Raw genomic sequence first — 20,682 nt, 5'->3', positions numbered from 1 at the left:
CTCTATTAATTATATAATTAAAGTCCAAAACATCCCAATGAGACCATGATTCAAAACAAAATACAGTACAAATTTATTGACTCCAATCAACCTTAGTCAAGATTTAAGCAAAGTAAACAGATAATTGGATACAAATAAGCAATGGCTTAACATTAGGTAGAAGTCCTATTTTACTATGAGTTTTCAGTCCAAAAAAGCTTATTCCTAAATAAAACTGAACAATGATTTCTCTGCTGAGGCGTTATGACAACAAAATACACACCGTTATAAAGCAGCCACATCTGTTTTTCTTTTAGCAAGAAGCATTCATTCAATGAAAATTCTGAAACTGCCTTGGATTAATGTCGATAAGAAATTATCACCTTTTGAGAATTAGTATTAACCAAGTATAACTTTGTGGAAAACCTGGACAGCACTAATAAATGACTAAAGAGCACTGAATTCAACTGTTTTAAAGATTTACAGTAAAATACTTTGGTTCCCAAACGACTGTCTCTAAATGGAATTTTTAAAAACCTGACATTGACTCATTTTTTTCTCTTCCAGAATCTAAACACGGACAGTGAGTTTTCTCCGCAGTCACGTGGCAACGGGGCACCCTAGCGCACACGCCGGGAAGCGCTGAGTGGGCGCACCGAAAACTATGCAGACGTCAAGTTCCTTAAAGTGCTAAAGCCACAAGAGAAAAACCTATTTGTAAAACTTAAAAAAAAAGCCAGTGTTAAAGAACTTATTAAAGAATATGTGCTAGCATTATTTAAATCAATAATGCTTTTCACAATTATTGCAAAAAAAATCAGACACATCAGAAATTGATAAACTGACTCGTAACATTCCAATATTAATTAGTGCAATTTATAAAGAAACCTGTTATGAATGACATTATTTTTGCAGTAAGGAAATGAAAATAACTTTACTTCCTAAAGTTCCAGATTTTGGCTGTACACACACATCCCTACACACACACACACACACACACACACACACACACATCCCTACACACACACAGTTTGAAGGAACAAAGGCCGGCTTGGATCAGTCCATTCCTGTCCCTCCCTCATCCGACCATCCGGCTGGCCTGATTACACCTCTTTTCTCCACCAAAGGGCACATTTTATTCCTGTCTCAGTTTCTACTCTTAGCACCAATGGGTGCTGTGTGTCGATCAGACTATCACAGAGATTAAGGGCTGGGGCATGTTTTTAAAGAGAAGGCCATGATGATCTGTTCTCAAACAGAAAATCAGGAACCACATCCATCTCCCTACAAATGCAGACATCACTGTCGAACTGTTAGCTGTATATTTTGACAAAATTATAAACGCATACTAACCACAACTAGTTTTAAAGGTGAATATTCTATTACTCTTTAGACATTTTTACTGTAAAAAATGCACACGATTTGTTACCTCCATTGCTTACTTGGATAAAAACACACTCTCTGTGGTGTTCCTCCCTCCCCCAAATGAAGAAAACGATTCAATAACAAGTTTTCAGATTAACAAAGAATATATTAAAACATCTGACATTCTTTCCACAATTGCATAAAAAAGCAGGCATCCTGAATACTTACAAGGAATAATGAGCTTTCTACATTCTCAAAAATTAATTACAATCAGAAAAAAAACATTTTCAAGAATATCTTTACTAGCTAACATGTTTCAGCAAGAAAAGGCCAACTTGTCTTATACCAAGTATTTGCCTACTGGCTGAGATAAACATTCTTAAACAAAACTTTACTGAATAAAGCAATTTATGTGTCTTTCATTATTTTACATCTTAACGTTTAAAATAGTTAAATGAGTGGAAGCCTATTTTTTGACCACCAAAATAAACTCTTTCAGCCTGATGCTTTTAAGGTACAGTATAAAAAGTAATAGAAAAACCAGAACTGCATTACAAATGTTTTTGGTTCAAAATTTTCTTTGAAATCTTATGTTCCTTGCCTAGACAAAAATGTGAACAAGACCAAACACTGGCAATTTTTAAAATCTAACAGATATGCAGAGCTTATATTTAGATCAAAAATATTTTTTATTCATTAACGTTATTAAAAAATCTTCAAAAATGTAGCATAAAGGTTCAAGTCCTGGGATCGTGAATTTACAATGCCAAGATCCCATGTATCATGGAATTACTAACCCATCCTTCCACAGCCATAAGTAATGATCACTCTGAAGGAAACTGGCTTTTTTTGAAGTGATAGCTACCAGGACGTTCAGAGTAAGAAATATCGCATTATACAGGCAGTGAATTCAAAGAACAGTAATCCACCACATAAAATCACATGTTTTCATTTTGTCTTTAAAATGCATAGATTTCTTCAAGAAAACATAAAGATGGCAATAATCAATAACTGCAACTTGATTTTATTTTACTTTCTCCATCAAATTTAAGAATAAAAATAGGAAGTAACCTTATTTGGGGACTTTTGATAGTTTCCAAATGAAAGAATAAAAGGCAAAATTTCACATGTGATTTCTACAATGTACAAAATCAGTTAGAATTTTATAAAAATGCTTGTGTTTCAATAAAAAATAAGAATCTCCTTCCTACCGTTGGTATGGAATGCGGGTTATGAGACTGATGAGTAGACTTCTGCTAGAGCGCCAATTTAAGCACTCAGCAGATTACTTCTTAGTCACAGTAGTTGACTTTCTTATTTGAAAGAATAGCTTGCAAAAAAATTAATAAACTTGGAGGCTTAATCCATCATTACCTTGAAAGAATTTAGGGGTTTCAACAATATTTCTACTTTTATATATCTCACTTCCCCACTCCTGCCAATGAAATAAACTTCTTTTCCTTTTGAAACACCCCACTGAACTTTGGATTACACATACCGAAAGGCTTTGAATTACAATTTACACAAAATAATAATAAAGAAAAGAAGCCCAAGCCCTATGGGCCAAAATAAGTAGCAAACACTAATTTTGGACCCTTGATAGTACTTTAATACATATTTATGGAATATTAAGCAGTGACTTAAAGCAGAATAGTTTCACTGTGGACATTTTACCACCATAAACTCCAAAATATTCTAACAAATCACAAGACAGAGAGGCAGGAAAACTGATTATTGTATATATTGTTCTTGAAAAGCATGTGGAGACTGCAGTGTGGCTTCTCCCTCTGCTTCAAGTCTCTGAAAGTAAACGGTAATTTGGGATTTAGAGCAGCTGTACTCACTCCGGGGGCTTGGGATCTATGTAAATGTATGCCCTGACCTTACTTGTTATACTAATGTTGTTAAATTCAAAATTTGTGCCATATGCTATCTTTGTTCTCTGTCCCCAATACACTGAGAGTTTCAATTTGTGAGAGCACAAACCAGAGGAAAGCAAACACGCACAGCCCCTCGATGCTGGTCTGAATTCAGAGCCGTGACGGAGCACTTTTGATTACCATGCCCGCCACTACCAAAGCTTTGGAAACCGATGTGGAGGGCTTCCAGAAATCTTAATGTTTTCATTTCCCAAGTCTTCCATCACTAATTATATGAAATGACCCAAGAGCAAGTTTTTGTTATTTTATAAAAATCTAAGTATTACTATTGCTGATTTATATTTCTCACAATTTTCATACAAAAAAAAGTTCTCAATGACCACAAAATACCAAATATTTATTTTTATCAAGTGTCAGGATAACTTATTAAAGTTGAGGTTTATCATTTTTTATTGCTGAAGTATTCTAAGATCTTAATACTGAAAACTACTCCACTTCGTTCCGGTACGTTTTGGACTTACAAACACGGCTGAGCTTTAACCAGAACTTAGGCGTCTTAAGAGAATCAAAAGAAGAAATTCTTGAACAGTGTTTCACTAATTGCAAATCAGTAAAAACAAAAAAACCCAAACCACCTCAAGTAAAAGATTATACTGATACCATGGAATGAGGAACCATGCAAACAACCAAGAACAAATTTCAACAGTAACGAAGTCAAGTCATCCTGTGACTGTAAGGTCCAGAAACACAAGGGTTTTTGGAGTTTTTCTAGGTTGAGTAAGGACATTGCTGATTAACATCAGTCTACCTCAAACTTATATTCAAGCATGACAGTTCGCAATCTTTATTACTCCTTTCGGAAAGATATTTCGATCCTTATGACACAGTTCACAACACAGGCTGGAATCCGGCGAGGGGCTCCGGTCTCCTAGGAGCAAGGCGGGTGCCTTTTAGCTGTGGGTTTGCTCGTGGCTCCAGAGACTGAACGCAGTCTTGAATGTCCTATGGCAGAGCTTGCACATAAACTGTCTTTTAAACGTGATAGCAGAGAGGGGGGGCGCGTGGTAGAACAGCGTGTCTGACTCCCGGGCCGCGAAGAGCTTGTCGGCGCTGGGAGCCGGGTTCTCGGGCAAGCCCGTGGGGCTGTCCGGCTCCAGGGGCTGGATCTTGGGCAGTGGCGGGGGCAGAGGGGGCGGCGACGGGGAGCCGGTGGGGCGCGGGCCCACCTCGGGCTCCCTGTGCGCCGGGTCCTCGGCGGCCTGGGCCATGTGGGACTGGAAGTGACTCCAGAGCCGGAAGTTGGTGCGGAAAGCCTTGTTGCAGACGTGGCAGATGAAGGGCTTCACGGAGCACAGCAGCTCCTGGTGCCGCTCCAGCTGCTTGGGCGCCGGGAAGGTCTTGCCGCACTTCTCGCACGGCCACAGGTCCTTGGGGGCCGCGCCGGGCTCGGGCGCCTCCTCCTCGGCCCCCTCCGCTGGCTCCTCTTTGACCTGGACCTTCAGCGGCCTGGAGAGGCTGAGGTCTTCGGGGAGGCAGGGCGCGTCTTCCGGGTCGAAGTTCACGGGCTCGGGGCCGCGGCCGCCCGCGGGGTCGTCTTCGGCGGCAGCGGCGGCCGCGGCGGGGTCGGCCCGGCCGGGTTCGGGCAGGGCCGGCGGCCGGGCCGGGCCGCTGGCCTCGCCGTTGAGGTCGGGCCGGGGCGGGGAGGCGCCCGCGGCCGGGGCCATGCTGTTCTGGTTGTGCACCTCCACCTGGTGCCGCCAGATGCTGAAGGCCGACTTGAAGGTGCGCATGCACTCCAGGCAGGTCAGCTTGCGGTACTCGCACTTGCCCTCGTGCTCGCGCTTGAGCTCGGGCGAGAAGAACCTGAGACTGCAGTAGGGGCACACGGTGGCCGCGCGGCACAGGCGCTCGTGGCTCCCCTGCTCGAGAAGAGAGGAGAGCTTGGCGTTACAGAGGCGACACAGGTAGAGCTCCGAGCTGCCGCCCGCCGGGCCCCCGGGCGCCGCGCGCTCCCTGGGCCTGGCGGCCCTGCCGGCCCCGAGGGCCTTCTCTCCCGGGTGCATCTTCACGTGCTGCTTGAGCTGGGAGAGGAAGCGGTAGGCCTTCCCGCAGGCCGTGCAAACGTACGCGCCTTTGGCCCGGGACCTCAGGCTCCTCTTGATGGCTTGCGCTGGGCAGCCGCCGGGGCCCTGGAAGCCGGGCCGGCCGCGCCGCAGCTTCAGGATCAGGGCCTTCTTAATCTCCCGCTCCCTCACGATGTCGATCAGCTTCCTCTGGAATTTCTCGTCCAGAACGGCGTGCGCGCTGGCGGCCGGGGACGGGTTCTTCACGATGCCGTGCTGCGTCTGGCAGTGCGTCCACACTTTGAAGTTGGTGTGAAAGCGCTTGTGACAGATGTCGCAGGCGTAGGGCTTCTCGGGGTTGTGGTACATGTTCACGTGCCGGTGAAGGCCGGCCGTGGATCTAAAGATCTTAAGGCAATGTTTGCATTTAAATTTTTTGTTTGGTCTCGCTCCCTCCAGCTCGCCGAATTCGTCCTTGCTCAAGTCCGAACCCGGGAAGTCGGCCTCGAGGAGAGGCGGGCTCGAGCGCTCCGCACGGGGGTCTCCCGCGCCCGGCGAGCTCTGGCCCTCGGCTTTCGGCTGCTTGGCCGGCAGCCTCCTGTCCGCCTGGAACCGCCTCTTGGCCGGGAGGCGGCTCGCGTCTTGCCGGTCGTCATCCGCCTGTGGGACCAGGTCCCTCGAGGCGGCCGCGGCGTCCCCCACGGTGACGCGGATGATGTCGCCGGGCTCCGGGGGGCTGCGCGGCTCGGCCTTGACCTGCACCTCGGGCCCGGGGGCCGCCCCCGGCCGCTCCGCCGGCTGAGAGGCGCTGAAGGACCGGAGGCGGTGCGGCTGCGGGGCCGGGGCCCGGGCGTCGGGGGCCGCCGCCTCGCTCTTGTCCCTGGAGGACGGCCCCTGAGAGAAGGCGACGAGCGAGCTCCCCGCCGCGTCGCCTGAGCCCGAGCAGGAGCCCTGCGGGGGCTGCGGGTCTGCGGCGGGCGCGAAGACGGGGACCTGGCTGTCCATGGACAGCGAGCGGCGGAGGAGGCTCTTGACGAGCGGGCCGCTCCTGTCCACGCCCTGGCCCCCGGGCACCGGCCCCCCGGCCGGGATCACCAGCCCCAGCCTGGAGTAGTAGAGCAGGTTCCTGTCCTCGCCCGGCCCGCCGCCCCGGCCCGCCTCCTTCAGCAGGAAGGGCGTCTCCGGGGCGCCGCGCAGAGACAGCACGGGCGGCCGCGGGCTCCGCAGCGCCAGCTCCACGGCCACGCCTCGGGGGAGCGGAGCGCTGGCGCCCGGCCTCTCGTCCGCGGCCGCCCGGTCCTGTGGGGGCTTCGAAGGCGGCGCCGCGCCCCGCTTGGCCAGGCCGCCTCGGCTCGGCTCCTCCGACGGCCCGGCGAGCTCGGGGGGCCTCGCGAGGCCCGCGGGGCCATCTTTCGGCCGACTCTTCTCAGCCGCCGCCACGTGGTGCGCTGGCTCCGTGGGCTTGGGGCCGGGGGCCTTACTGGCGTTGGCCTGGACGGCGATGCCGGGCGAGGGCCGGGGAGGGTGGCTGAGGTCGGCTGGATTCTGACTCACGGTTTTCCCCTGGGCCTCGTTTCTACTTTGACAAACGATGACGCTTCTCTTCTGAGAACTGTTCTCATCGTCTTCCGCGAAGGGCTTCTTTCTGTTGGGACACGTTGGAAAGGGGGCCTGCGGCGTCTTAGAAGCGATGTTGGTCAGAAAGGAGATGCCCAGGCTGTAGCCTAATTCCTGCACAGCAGCAAGGCTGCCTTTCTCCACAAATAAAGACGAAGAATAGATGTAGTTCAGCACATTGTCGAAAGCATCTGGCTCACAGAAGTCCAGCTGGAACACAGTTTGTGACTCGTTCTCCTGATTTGTGAATAAGCTCTGGAAGTACTCACTGCTGGCAGCCAGGACATTCTTATGCGCGCGGAACTTCTGGTCCCCCACGATCAGGAGCACGTCGCACAGCTGCCCTTTGAGGCGCTCCTCGTTGAGGGCGCTCAGGAGAGAAATGGCGTGGGCTGGGTTGATGTAATGCAGCAGCCCCTCCATGCTCGGGCTTTACCTGAAAGACAAACGTGCAATCGCCGTGAACATGGTGGTGAGAAGCTCCCCCAGACGAGGGCTCCTCAAGGGCCGGGAACGTCAGCTGTCTTCTCACAGGTGCCAATGCTTAGCAGACTGTGGCCCAACAAGAGGTTTCTGGATGAATGATCTTACTTAAATAACAAGGAAAATATACAGAAACAAGTCTCATGGCTTAAGTAGGTCATCAATCATTACAACTGAAGAATTTTAAGCACTAAGGTCTGTAACAGGCAACTCCATACCAGCAAAAAGGCAGCTAGAACTTGGCAGGTACGTAGAGAAGCAATATTTGAAAACAAGGTTTATTATCCATATTTAGGGCCTATATCCGTTTGAGGCTTAATTCTATTCCTTATTGGCTCAGAGAGTAAGTATGGAGTACCGAACCCCATAAAGTCCGTAATTCTGAAAGGAAAGCAGTTTTATTACTGGATATGATTAACCACAATGTGAATTAACAATAGGCTGTAAAGTAGAGGTCTCAAAAACAGGTAAGAGGGCTTCCCTGGTGGTGCAGTGGTTGAGAGTCCGCCTGCCGACGCAGGGGACACGGGTTCGTGCCCCGGTCCAGGAAGATCCCACATGCCGCGGAGCGACTGGGCCCGTGAACCGCAAAAAAATAAAATAAAATAAATTTAAAAAATACGTAAGAATTTGGAAAGAGGGAAATCATTTGCTAATTTCAATTGCATCAAAGTGTTTAGCAAAGGATAGAAATATTAAAGAATAAAAAAGTTTGTTTTCTTTCTTATGCTAAACACCTTGCAATCTGAACACTATTTTCTTACCAAATTACACTTTCAACAATAGCACAGTAGAAGCTTTAGCCTGGATCTAAACTTAATTATACAAATTCTAAACTAAGGGGTTTGACTTGAGATTTCGATGAAACTCTTCAAATCTAAAGGTGAGATCTAAAGGCCTAGTGGTGGGGGGTGCTGGTGCCGAGAGGCTGGGGCTGAGATCCTCCCTGTCGTCCACTAGCATCTCAGATTAGCAGGTCCCTCACGTGAGACGGGTAACAACTGTGCCCTCCTTTAGGGCTGCTGTGAAAATTACATGAGCCTGTATGTCATACCTAGTAAGGACTTGACAAATGTGCAATTAATTTTCAGAAACTGCAGGGTTAATAGATATTTAATTCAGCATAAAAGGGTCCAGATTAACCCCTGACGAAGATGAAGCCATTTCACACAGAGAGGACGCCTGACTCTCCAAATATGACACTTCCCTCAGGCTGCTGCTACGGTAATGTCTCGTCTCTCTGGGTTGGTTCTATAATGCCATATTGTTCTTTAAAATAGTTATGACATTTATTTTTTAATATAAAATGGATTCAGAGTAACTAAGACTATTTGGACAGTTTTATCATTCCCTAGAGGGTGAGCTAGAGATACACCAAACACGGTACCCGCACGTTTGCAGGTTCTCCTCGGGCTTCAAAGGACCAGGCTTTGCTGGTCAACCAGCCTCTGCGCTCTTCAGGAGAATCTGCAGGGAAGAGTTTCCCAGGCCACCACCTGGAGTGACCAAGCGTGAACCCCGGTCTTCTTCACCACTGATCTGGCTCCTGTTGAGGTACTGACTCCACTTGACTGACCTGGAGACGTGACTTTGCTTCCAGAGACGACGCTTGGAGCCCGTCCAGACAACTGCCATGGTCAGCTTGCACCGAGCTGCGGTTCATTCTTGCCTGGCATCGTTTCACCTCAATGGTGAGTGCTTGAGAAGGAGATTTTCCCTTCCTTTTTTTTGATTAGCCATTTAAATTTCTCCCTTAATCCTACTATACTGTCTTTGTAATCACACATCTATTTATGTGCAAAGAAACCCCTGTCATCATTTACAGAGGTCAGCAGAGAAAAAAATAAGCTTACAATGCCACACTCATAACTCAGCCGTGCTGTGAACACTATTTTTAGTGCAATTAATTTTTGAGACAGCTAGTTCAGATATTGCCACAGGGAAAAGCAGCAGATGCAGAATCAAAAGCTTGGACGAGTACTTTTCAAGAGGGTTTCTTAAAATCAATTTAGTGGTCTGAAGTGAACAACTGAAAAAAATGACCAGGGCAGAGTAGAAAAGTCCAAATGTCTCAAATGTAGTAAGGCTGACTACGATCTTGTGAAACTTTCACAAGTTATATGCATACATTTCCACACATGTAAGCCGGCACTGGAGTGAGATGTACAGTGGTCCCTCGGTATCTGCAGGGGATTGGTTCCAGGAAGCCTGCGGATACCAAAATCCACAGATGCTCAAGTCCCTTATATAAAATGGTGTAGTATCTGCGTATAACCTACGCACATCCTCCCATATACTTTAAATCATCTCTAGATTACCTGTGGGTCAGAGTTAAGACAGTTTGAAGGTCAGTGCTCTAAGCTAATCAACGTCTCTGAGCCTCAGTTTTCCCCACTGTAAAGTAGGGATAATAATGTTACTGTGAGAATCTGGAAAGAAAACCATAATCGCTACCATTTATTCAGCACCTGTAACACATTACAAATTTTACCAGAACTTCACGTCATTCACCTATTCACTCACTCAACAAAGTGACATTTCAGAAGGCGTGAAGGACGCAAGGCTGAGCCACGAGGGTCACTGAGGGAAGAGACAAGGTAACAGCTGGGCGGGAGCACAGCTGAAGAAGCCGTGGGTGACAACACTGAAGGAGCTTGGGGAGACACTGTGCAGGGCCGGGGGGACCACTGGAAGGACTGCACTTTTTACCAGGGCAGCTGTTGGAAGAGTCTGAGAAGAGGAATGACAACAACCTGAATTTTGTTTCAGAAAGATTCCTCTGGCTATGTTGCAAAGAATGGACCACGGGAGAGCGTGTAAGCTGGGAAGTCAGCTAGGAGTCCACCGCATTGATGCAGGTGAGACAGGACAGTGCCCGGACCAGCAGGGCAGCGGTGGACGGAAAGACAGTCATTAGGATTTCTAATGGACTGACTGCAGAGGGTAAGAAGATGAGGAGGTAAGGGTGTCTCCAAGGTTTCTGCCAGAACTGGAAGGATGTCCTTCCTTGAGATGAAGCTTGAAAAACTGGTTCAGAATTTTGTCAGGAATTCAGTTTAGATCTTCTAAATGTGAGCAGGAACCTGGTCATTAACGTACCCTTCACGGGCACCCTTTCCTGCTTCACTTCCCCTGCAACCTTTCTTATGCTTCCTGGGATCACTTCCCAAATAAACATCTACACTCAAATCCTTGTCTCAGGGTCTGCTTTTGGGGAAACTCCAACTAAGAAACCAAGGGACTCTGTGAGGACTAAACCAAATGAGATTTTCTACATCCCTGGACATGAAGCAACGCTAATGCACATATCATCTGCTCCCGATTCCTACAGGCCAAAAACCCCGCATTTTCTCACTGTTCATTGTTCGGAAAAAGTTTCCTTCTCTTTCTTCTTTCCAATTATCGTGACCTCTGTTTTTGTTCTAAGTAACTGCTTCTAATCCCTAAACCACAGGCTTCCATACTTTTTGAACGAAACAGGAAATTAGGGAGAAATAAGTCACTGAGAGTTGAGTTGTAAGAGGAATAGTCACTGTCCCTGAAAAGTACTTGGAATTTAAAACTATTCATTTGACTCTAGCCTTAATTTATAGTCATCAACGAGAGCGCCTGCTTGAAAAGTGGCGAAGCATGTCCAAATTCCTGATAACCAGTGCAGAGAAGCTCCGGGTATTGATTTGTCCATACCATTCCTTAGACACTGATCGGGCATGAACAGCAGCCGACATCTGAGCGCTTACTCTGCCACGTAGCACTGTGAGCAGTTTTCAGGCTTTAACTCAATATTTACACCAACCCTAGGAGGCAGTACCACCATTATCCCCATTTTACAGCTGAGAAAACAGGCACACAGGGTTCAGGCTGTGCGCCTGCCTGAGGCTCAAGTCTGCACAGACAGTAAGGATCAGAGCAGAATCCACACCAGGTGACTTGGCTCTGGAGGCCACGCTCTTCACCTGCACACCACACCACCCTCTAGTTTCCTCTTCTAACTCCCACGTGAACATCTGAGCTAGGCACTGCCATCATCCCTGTTTTACAAATTAGGAAACCGAGGCATCGAGAGGTCAGGTAGTGTGCCTGAGGTCACCCAGTCAGTTCACTGTGGGGCTGGGAGTCGGGCCCCAGAGCCTGGATTCTTGGTCATCACGTTACCCACTTCTCATGGTTGGGCACCGGTCTAGTATGTGTTAGATCCGGCCAGACAGGGAGGGTGGCAGTCTGACAAGCGTGGTCCTGCCTTACAGCTCCTGGTCTTGCGTGGCAACAGGACAAGTCAATCCACCGCACACCCCGGTGTGCTAAGCACCAGGCGGCAGGGTGCAGGGGTACAGATGGAGTACAGGTGATGGCACTGGGTCCAGGTGAGAGGAAGGTCAGGGAAGGGGTTCTACAAAAGAAGTTTCCTGAACAGGCAGGAGCCAGAAAATATGGGAGTCAGGAAGGAAGGGAGAAGGACATTTCAAGGACAGGAGCAGTGTGTCCAGTACACACAGCCAAGACCAAGTGCCTGGCTGGAGCAAAAGACACGTGGGGGAGGGCGGGTCACGAGGCTGGGGAGGGGGTGGAGGCATGAGGCCCTGGGAGCAAACTTAAGGCCCCCCAAGGGTCATCGGAGGACAGTGACCTCTCCCATCCTCTTCAGGAGCCCAGGACAAGGGCTCTAGGTGTCTGGGGTGACAGGAGCACACAGTGCAGACTCCTCACCTTCACGCAGAGGCCCTTGCTTTTACCTTTATAATTCAATCATCAAAGCTTAACAATGGCCCCTTTCCTGGTCTAGCTGCAAACAGTTAACATTTTGGACTTCTGTGTTTTAATGACACGGTAGGTATATTTATTGAGCTTCACAACTTCATTAAAAATATAAACTGCTACACTAAGAACGCAGGCAAAAACGGGGGTGAGAATCACGCCTGCTGCGTGTCACGAGGTAATCCAGAAACCCTTTGCAGCTGGTGGATGTGCAGACTGGACGCTCAGAGCCGCGTGCTTTTCTGCTCTGCAGCCTCAGGTGAGGCCAGCTTTGGTGCTGGAGGTACCTTCTCCTCCATAAATCTGCTGGGTCATCAAACTCCCATCTCTCGTGGACACTCAGGACCTCTGACTCACAGAGGACAGCGCGTCCCAGGTCTGAAGGCTCTGACGTGGACATGTGCGCTGTTGCTGCGTCCCTGGCCCCTCCTGCCCACACTGCTCATCTGCATGAGTCTCCAGCGCCTGAGCTCCCGCCACCACTTCAGTCACGGTGGAAACCTTGGTGCTCTTACAAGAGAAGTGGGTGAAGCATGGAAGAAAAGGTCCCTCTACCATAGAAAAGGCTGGGAGGAAATCCCCCAGGAAAGCCAGCTCCTGAAGCGGGGCGGGCTTGCTTACCACTTGGATCCCTGCACACAAATATCTTCCCAAACTCTGCCTGAATTGTTTCTATGTCATGTTGTTTCCTGCTATTTCAAAATGAGAGAATCTGTACAGTTAACAATTCATGGCCATCACTATAGCTCCATGGGAAGGACTTTCAAATTAGTCTACTCGTCTCAAATCCTGGCTTTGCCACCTATTACGTATGTAACCTTGTAAAGATCACTCAACCTGAGTACACGTTTCCTCAACCTGTTCAATGGGGCTAACACTGCCCACCACATAGGATCCTTAGGAAGAACAAAAGATGCCGTACGTGTGCAAAAGCTCCTGGTACATATAGCGTTTCCCGTCTGCGTGCAGGCACTTTACTTCCTTTTCTTCCTTTCCTGAACGTTCCCATGGTAGGACAGACGTGTAAGACTAAATATAACGAAGCACACAAAAAGTGCTGAGAATGCTGTTTACAGGAAGCAGTTAATCTGGCCGAGGGGTGGGAGAGTCGATGAGTGAACAGTGGGGACCTGAGGGAAGATGGGGGACTCACTGCTTACCGGACAATTATAATGGTATCAACACTACAGGTTCCACTCTTCACCATTCTACTGTAGATACGTTCCAGAAACATGCATCTAATAGTGCCAGGGCTTAAAAACTCCAGAAGCCCCTGGCCTGAATGAAATTCCAATTCCCTAGAATGGCTACGAAGCACTTCATAACTGGATTCCAGAAAACTATTTCATACCACCACCTCAAAGTCCTCAGGTACCGAGTGCTAAGAGGGGCAGCGAATTCCTATCTTAATATAACGTAATTCAATGCAAGTAATTCCCTCTTTACACCAACTGTAGGAAGTTAAGATTTTTAAGGAGATGGAGGAAAGGTAGGCAATTCTGGACTATAGAACAGTCCAGGGATATAAACAGAAGCAAAGCAGAGCTAGACACTCGGATAAAAGGACATCGGGAGGTGAACAGTGGGCGCAGAAGGGGAGATGAGAAGGGACCAAATAACCTCACAGCACCTTTCGAGTCTTGGAGATGAACACTCAGGCTGGTATCAGAGCTAAGGTACACTGTAAATCAAACTTGCTCCAAGACCAGCCCACAAAACCCTTACCTCCAGTTCTATAGGAGAATCTCTCTTTAATCCAAAACATTAATGTGAAACTGAACTCTGGGCACACAATCCTTTGGAATGCTGGAGATTGCTTATATAGCCCTAACCATGACACTGGGAGAAGGAAGGAATGCGTATAACACAAAGCAAACATGTAGTTAGAAAAACAAAGCATCTACATTTGGCTTCGGAATATAAACACACACCCCGCTCACCCCCAAACCCTCACCTCTGGGTCTAACCTGACTCCCTCCATTTGATTTTACTATGAGATGGTGGCAGGCAGTCAGCTCTGCATCTCATCTTACATCTTACATCTCATCGTGGCTCACTTGGAGACAATGCAGATGTCCAGACATCCTCGAGAGCGCCTGGGATTTCAAAGCCAGCCTCGCTGATCTGACCCTTCAAGAGCAGCGATGTCACCCCCTTGGACCCCATCTCACCACAGGTTTCGTGTCCCCCGAGGAGGGCTGATTTGGTCTTAGGGGGTGCGCGCCGCCTCACCCAGCAGAACGCACCCTGGTTAACAGAGCAGCCTCCTGTCGTGCCCCTCCCGCTGGAGCACCCCCGTCCCAAGGAGTCTGAGGCGCTGTGCTCCCCTCGCTCAGGACTGGGCACACAACCAATGCCCAACCCATTAGAAACTTGCTCCTTTGGAATATGAGCTGAGAAGAGCAAAGGCAGCAACTAGCGGAGCTGATTTATCTCAGCCCTGGCCTGAAAGTGCAGCCTGCAGTGCCCGCGACAGAGGCTCCTGCAGTTACCTTGGTTTCTGTCCTTCCCGGCCCAATTCTTTGTCTTTCCTTCAATGTCAAGAGCGGCCCTCTCTCTACCTTTAAATTCCTTTTTCTATTCAAGCTGGCCCGGCAGTTTCTGCCCTTGTCATTAAAGGACCCTGACTGATCGGTTTCCAAGTGGTATTCGTCCTTCCTGTCATGCCCTCCAAATCCATCTTGACTGAGCTTCCGAAAACAAAACGTTGATCATTCACTGGACGCACACGTGAAGTATTACTATTATGAATTCACCTTCTTTACTGAGCTCCTATTACGGGCAAGGCATAATTAGACACACGTGAAATACAGGGTCGCACAGAACAGACAAGGCCCCCACTTTCCAGTGGGGTAAATCAGACGATGAACAGGGAAACAAGTAAACAAAGATAACTGTTGACTGTGCTAAGAGCTACAATGGAAATAAATAGGGAGCTATGACGGGGGCAGGTAACCAGAGTTTGGAGGGGACGGTCGGGAAATGCCTCGGTGTGACAGTTTAGCTGAGACCTAAGACCTGAGTGAAAAGAAATAAAATGATAAAAACGATGGTTCTCCATTAGGTTAAAATGCAAAACTTTAAAAACATGGACTTCAAGGCTCTGGAAATCTGGTTTCAAACTACTTTTTAAATTTTCTTTCCTTTAGTGATCGCCTCGCGATAACTTCCTACTTCAGATACTTTGTCTCTGAGACGCCACCCGCAGGTCTTGCTTCTTCTGTCACCCGATCGGCAATGTCCCAGACGCCCCCAACCCCGCCCCCGACACCACTCAGCTGAACGTTACTCACCCGTCAAAGCTCAGCTCAAGGCCATTTCCTCCATTAAGCCTTCAGTCATGGGCTGGACTGTCCCCTGCGATTCCTAGGTCGAAGTCCTAACCCCCAGCACCTCAGAATGTAAGCGTATGTGGAGACGGGGTCTTCTAAGAGACCGTAGGTTGTAATGAGGCCTTAAGGGTGGGCCCTAATCCAACGTGACTGGTGTTCCTGTAAGAGGTGGAGATAAGGACACAGACACAGAGAGAAACCATGTGAAGACAGAGAAGACAACCGTCCACAAGCTGAGGGCTCGGGAGAAAGCAAGCCTGCCAGAGCCTTCATCTCGGACTTCTAGGCTCCAGAATTGTGGGAAATACATTTCTGGCGTTCAGGGCCTCCCATCTGTGGCGCTCTGTTAGGGCAGCCCTAGCTAACTAATATACACACCTTCCTTGACCACTGCAGTTTATAACGAGCAAACGCCTTTCAACGGCAGTATTACGGAGGGACACCATTTACGCAGTGTTTATTCAGTGCCGTATACTGTAAGTTGTCCGTCTCCCCAGCAGAGATGTCAGCTATTTAAGGACTAGGAATCTATTTAATGTCTTTTGACACTCTTCACAACGCCCAACGTGGTATCTCATACAACAATAAATATCTGTTGATTTTTCTGTACTCTGACACTCTAATTAGATGCAGGAGTGGAAACCGTGCCTCTTATTTGTTTTCCTAAAGCAGAGCTGGTCCCACCAGTGCCCTTTAGAATACTATATTGATTTTTCTATTCCTCCCTAGATAAAATGCAAACTCTACAGACTGGCACGCCAAGAGTCTTCATATTCTGATCACAATTCATCTCTCCATCCTTACTGGACAGCATGAGGGTGAGCATCTACCCTACAAACTTGCACACCCAATTTCCACCGACTATCTTTCTTACCTTTCCTTCACTTGGCTAACCTCTACAGAAAGATCCAGCTCAAACGTCACCATCTCTACAAAGCTCTAGTGATGTGCTCCTGGCCAGTAGCTCAGCCATCTAAGCTACCACAATACTTCGTCCCCTCTGCAATAACACAACTATTTTGAATGATCTGCCTTTATATCTACCCTCTCATGAGAGTCCTTAAAAGGAAGAACCCGGGCTTCCCTGGTGGCGCAGTGGTTGAGAGTCCGCCTGACGATGCAGGGGACGCGGGTTCGTGCCCCGGTCCGGGAAGATCCCACATGCCGGGGAGCGGCTGGGCCCGTGAGCCATGGCCACTGAGCCTGCGTGTCCGGAGCCTGTGCTCCGCAACGGGAGAGGCCACAACAGTGAGAGGCCCGCGTACCACGAAAAAAAAAAAAAAAAAAAAAAAGGAAGAACCCTTGTTGTCAGCTGTGTATTCCTAATGCTTAGTGCAGGCCCAGCAGGTGCCTACTGGCCAAAGAGAGAAACCATCACTAAGGCTCGAGGCCTGGGCTGGCTCATCTCTGCTGCTCCAGCATCCGGCACAGACAGCAGCGCGTGGCAGTGGTCTTCGCTTTGTGTGTGAGTGACTGTGGCCTTAATTCCCACCGGCCTATGACTCCCAACTCTGTATCCCTGCTGAGGCTTCTCGGGACTCATCCATCACAGGACAGCCCTTTTGTCCAGGATGGTACCTAGGCCCCTACCCTCCCACATCTGCCGGTCCCCACGTATTTCCTGTTTAGTTCGGTGTGCTGCCAGCCAGCAGGTCTCCCAAACTGGAAACCTCTTCTCTTTCCTTTCTAGCCAGTGACCCCCACCCCCACCCCATCAAGCCTTGCTCGTGATCAGCTCTGGCGTCTGCTGCCCTCACCCCCGCTGGCTTTGGTCCCTCTGGCCATCTCCCCTCACCCAGAGACCCTCTCAATACCCTGGCCCCTCTCCTGTTACACACCTAACACGCCCTGCCATGAACACGGTCAGGTTCCTCAAGGGCGGGGGTCATATCCTTTCCAACTTTTATTTGCAGAGAATGAAGCACACTCTACACCGAACAGTGTGAAAAGGAAGAATAAATTAGATGCAACGTTATTTTTAAGTGAACCAACGCCCCCCATGTCTACTTTCTTTTTACCATCGATATTTACTGGTACTCATATTTAAACGTCATGACTATTAGTCATTAAGGTGGATGAAGGATTTACTCCAAGCACCAGCGGGTAAAAGTTTTCAAAAGTAACTGTCTACGAGAAGCCTTTCTGACACGGATTAACCCTCTTTCTTCCGAACAAGGAATCAGACCACAACGCAGGCTCCCCATGGATGACGCACGGTCACCGCTGTCAACAGTCCTGGCCGCTGCGCAATACCTGGCGCCCTCAGATGCCGGGCGTGAGCGGGGCTGGGGGCTCCCGCCCTAAGACCCCCAGAGCGCTGTGCACTGCGCGGGCTCCGGTCACCCCTTCCCCCACCTCCCACTGCCAGGCCGCCCCGCTGGAGAACCTGTCTCTACGGTCACCCCTCTAAACCGTGCTGCCGAAGCGGCGTCCTCCAGAACCGCGCGGCGCTGCGGTCGGAGCGCGCAGCAACCGGGGTGGAGGGCCAGGACCGAGGGGCGCTCCCGCGGTCACAGCCATGCTCTCCCGTACGGGGGCCAGTGAACGCGCGCCAGGTAAGCGGTCTGGGCGAGAAAAGATCTCGGGGAGTCCGGCCAGCGGAGGTCTCTGGGCGGGGGTCTCCAGCGCGGCCGGTCGGCAACCTACGCCTCCGGCCGCAGGTTTCGGACGGGGGCTTTCCCGAGCGGCGGGCGAGGCCCTCCGCATTACAGCAGAGGCGCTCGGGGCCAGCGCTGGTGAGTCGGGGAGACCGGTCCTCCCGGGGGTCTGCGGGGGGCCGGCCAGGAGGCGAGGCAAGGCGGGGCAAGCAGTCCACTCGGGTCAACGGTTGGATGCGCCGGCGGCCGCCAGGCGGGGCTCAAGAGCCGGTGGGACGGGGGCGCGGGCCGCGGCAGGTGCGGGGGTCCCCCAGCCCCGCAGCTTCCGCGTACGCCCGCGCGCCCCAGCAGACACCAGCCGGCCTCCACGCCTGCCCGGGATGGAGCACGCGCCCGCGGCCGGAAGGCGCCCCAACCACCCGGCGCAGGGGAGCCGGGCCCGGCGAGGGAAGCCCAGTGAGGGATGGAGCGTGCGCAGTGGCGAGGGCGAGGCCAAGTGCGGGCAAGGAGCATGCGCAGTGTGAAGGCACAGCGGGCTACGTGGGAGCCCGGGGCATGCTCGGTGAGAGCCGGGCCCGGCGCACGCGCAGAAGCGCTCCGAGCCCGCAACCCGCCGGCGGAGAGAAAAAGGAGGAGAGAAATCACCTCAGAGTTACGTCAGGAAAGGCCGCGTTTTGCGGGAAGGCTGTGGCCTCCCACGGGCTCCGCAGTTCTCCTAGGGCCAGGGGCCTGACAGTTACTCACCGGTCTTCAGCCCCGAGGCAGACGCCAGGCCCCTTCCCGCTCACACTCGGCTCGCGCGCGCCGCAGCCACCGCTGCCGCTGTGATTCCATCCATCTTGAATTTGACGTCATCCCACACCAGGGATGAGGTCATCGCAGGCAGCGCTCGTCACGTGCGCGGCTCTGTGATTGGCCGCCAGGCGCCTGGGGGCGGGGCGAGGGTGGTGCGCCGCGCGGGGGGCCGGGCGAGGGCGGGCCCGATGGCGGGCGACTTGCCGCCACCGGCGCCGCGTCCTCCCGCGCGCGCCTTCCGCCCGGTGTTCCTCCTCCTGAGCCGCACGCGCCCGCGTCCTCCCCCGGCCCGAGGCGGGGCGCGCGTCCCCCGTGGGCCGCCCTGAGGGGAGGCGGCGGCGGCTGGAGGGGCGCGTATCGCGGAGGCGCGGACCTCGCTCTGCCCGGCGGTCCCGGTGGGCTTGGCGCCGCGGGGACACGCGCCGGTGGGCTCTACGGGTGGTGCCCCTTCCCGGCCCGGCGCACTGCGGCGGCGCCTCCGCTCGGCCCTCGGAGGACTGTTTTCCGACGGCAGCCCCTTGGTGCCCGGGCCCAGGTGCATCTCGGCGGCGCGGACGCCTCTCGGCGGGCGTGGAGGCGCGCAGCGTGCGGCGTCCGACCTGCCGAGAACCGACCTGGGCGCTAACGCTTCCTCCCAGCTGGGCGGTCCTATCGTTGGGGACCGCTCGGTGCTGACTTGGGGTGGACGGGCCTCCAGGTTCACCCCGCCTGAGCAGATGGGGGTGGCAGCCCTGCTCTTCAGCCTCGCGTGACATCCGCTTGTCAGCTGCGTGTTCACAGACAAAAACCTTCACTTTTAATAGGCATTGGCTTAAGCGATCGCTGGGCAACTAACTTATTTTTCTCTAATATCAATTCTCAATTGCTGTCTCCTAGACTGTCGTTTTCTTGCATGAGTATTACAAACCCATTATTTAGAAAACTCACTTCCCTCTCATTCAAAACCAGAAAATTAGTGTAACAGAAATGCCAAACTGTAAACACTAACTCTACAGAAAGGTTCTGTTAGGCAAGGTAAACAAAACAAATCAGATTGGAATGGAGAGGAGGTTGCGTGTTTTTTTTTTTTTTTTTGGCCGGAGTGCATGCAGGATCTTAGTCCCCCGACCAGGGATGGAACCGGTGCCCCCTGCAGTGGAAGCGCTGAGTCCTAACCACTGGACCGCTAGGGAATTCCCGAGACTGCCTTTTAAAGTGATAATTTTTAGGACCAATGCTTAAATTCCTGGCTTTTAAATCCACGTTGTTTAATAGTTTCCAAATGTCAGTTTTCAGATAAATTTAATTTTTTAAAGTTGAGTCTATACATACGACCCTAGGTAAAAAAAAAAAAAAATTATGAAACATCTGAGGAACATGTGCAAGAAATAATCTTGCATTAGGTTGATTAAAATTAAAAACGTGTTGAACAGCTCTATTGTCAATTGTTTTCGTTCCACTAATTTTAAGAGGACTCAGTCTCAAAGGAAGAATCTTGCACCTAAAAGTTTTCTCCTGCAACTCTTTAAAAACTTGAAAATGTGTCTTTGTATTTTGAACCGAAAGGTGGTGGAGCAAAAAGTGGCTTTGAACTAAAAGAACAGTGATTATAAGTCTTTCAAAGGGCCTTGAGTTTTAGGGTCCCCTGTGGTTAGGCTGGGCGAGCATACATAGTTGTCCCCACGTTACGGGTGAGAAAACGTGTACCAGCTGTGTAGCCAGAGCTAGAAGCTGGGTTTTCTAGTTTTCAGTGTACTGTACCGTATGCCAAAAGCAATCGCCTTCTGCCTGCATCCCTTCCAGCTGCCTCAGGAAGATACACGTTGGTGTCTCCTCT

General features: G+C 50.6%; 1 protein-coding gene across 4 annotated transcripts; it reads right to left on the bottom strand.

The window, feature by feature from the left end:
* Positions 1 to 81: 81 nt before the first annotated feature.
* Positions 82 to 18,915, bottom strand: ZBTB21 (zinc finger and BTB domain containing 21). Of its 4 annotated transcripts, none has more exons than XM_060098454.1 (4): positions 18,816 to 18,915; positions 17,313 to 17,402; positions 15,436 to 15,633; positions 82 to 7,340 (listed from the first exon to the last, which is right to left on the bottom strand). In XM_060098454.1, the coding sequence occupies exon 4, from the start codon at positions 7,325 to 7,327 to the stop codon at positions 4,175 to 4,177; it is 3,153 nt and encodes a 1,050-aa protein (XP_059954437.1). In that variant the 5' UTR covers positions 7,328 to 7,340; positions 15,436 to 15,633; positions 17,313 to 17,402; positions 18,816 to 18,915; the 3' UTR covers positions 82 to 4,174. The 4 variants fall into 4 exon arrangements, with proteins under 4 accessions (XP_059954437.1, XP_059954438.1, XP_059954436.1 ...); XM_060098455.1 differs by lacking the exon at positions 18,816 to 18,915 and adding an exon at positions 18,121 to 18,383; XM_060098453.1 differs by lacking the exon at positions 17,313 to 17,402.
* Between the last annotated feature and the right edge of the window lie 1,767 nt (positions 18,916 to 20,682).

The sequence above is a fragment of the Mesoplodon densirostris genome, chromosome 5, assembly GCF_025265405.1.
Source record: "Mesoplodon densirostris isolate mMesDen1 chromosome 5, mMesDen1 primary haplotype, whole genome shotgun sequence".
In the NCBI taxonomy this organism is placed as follows: domain Eukaryota; kingdom Metazoa; phylum Chordata; class Mammalia; order Artiodactyla; family Ziphiidae; genus Mesoplodon; species Mesoplodon densirostris.
The sequence above is the reverse complement of the archived record's forward strand: the minus strand, read 5'-3'. Positions and strand labels throughout refer to the sequence as shown.

Coding starts and splice junctions, on each gene's coding strand:
- ZBTB21 (XM_060098454.1), bottom strand. CDS start 7,327: ATGGAGGGGCTGCTGCATTACATCAACCCAGCCCACGCCATTTCTCTC.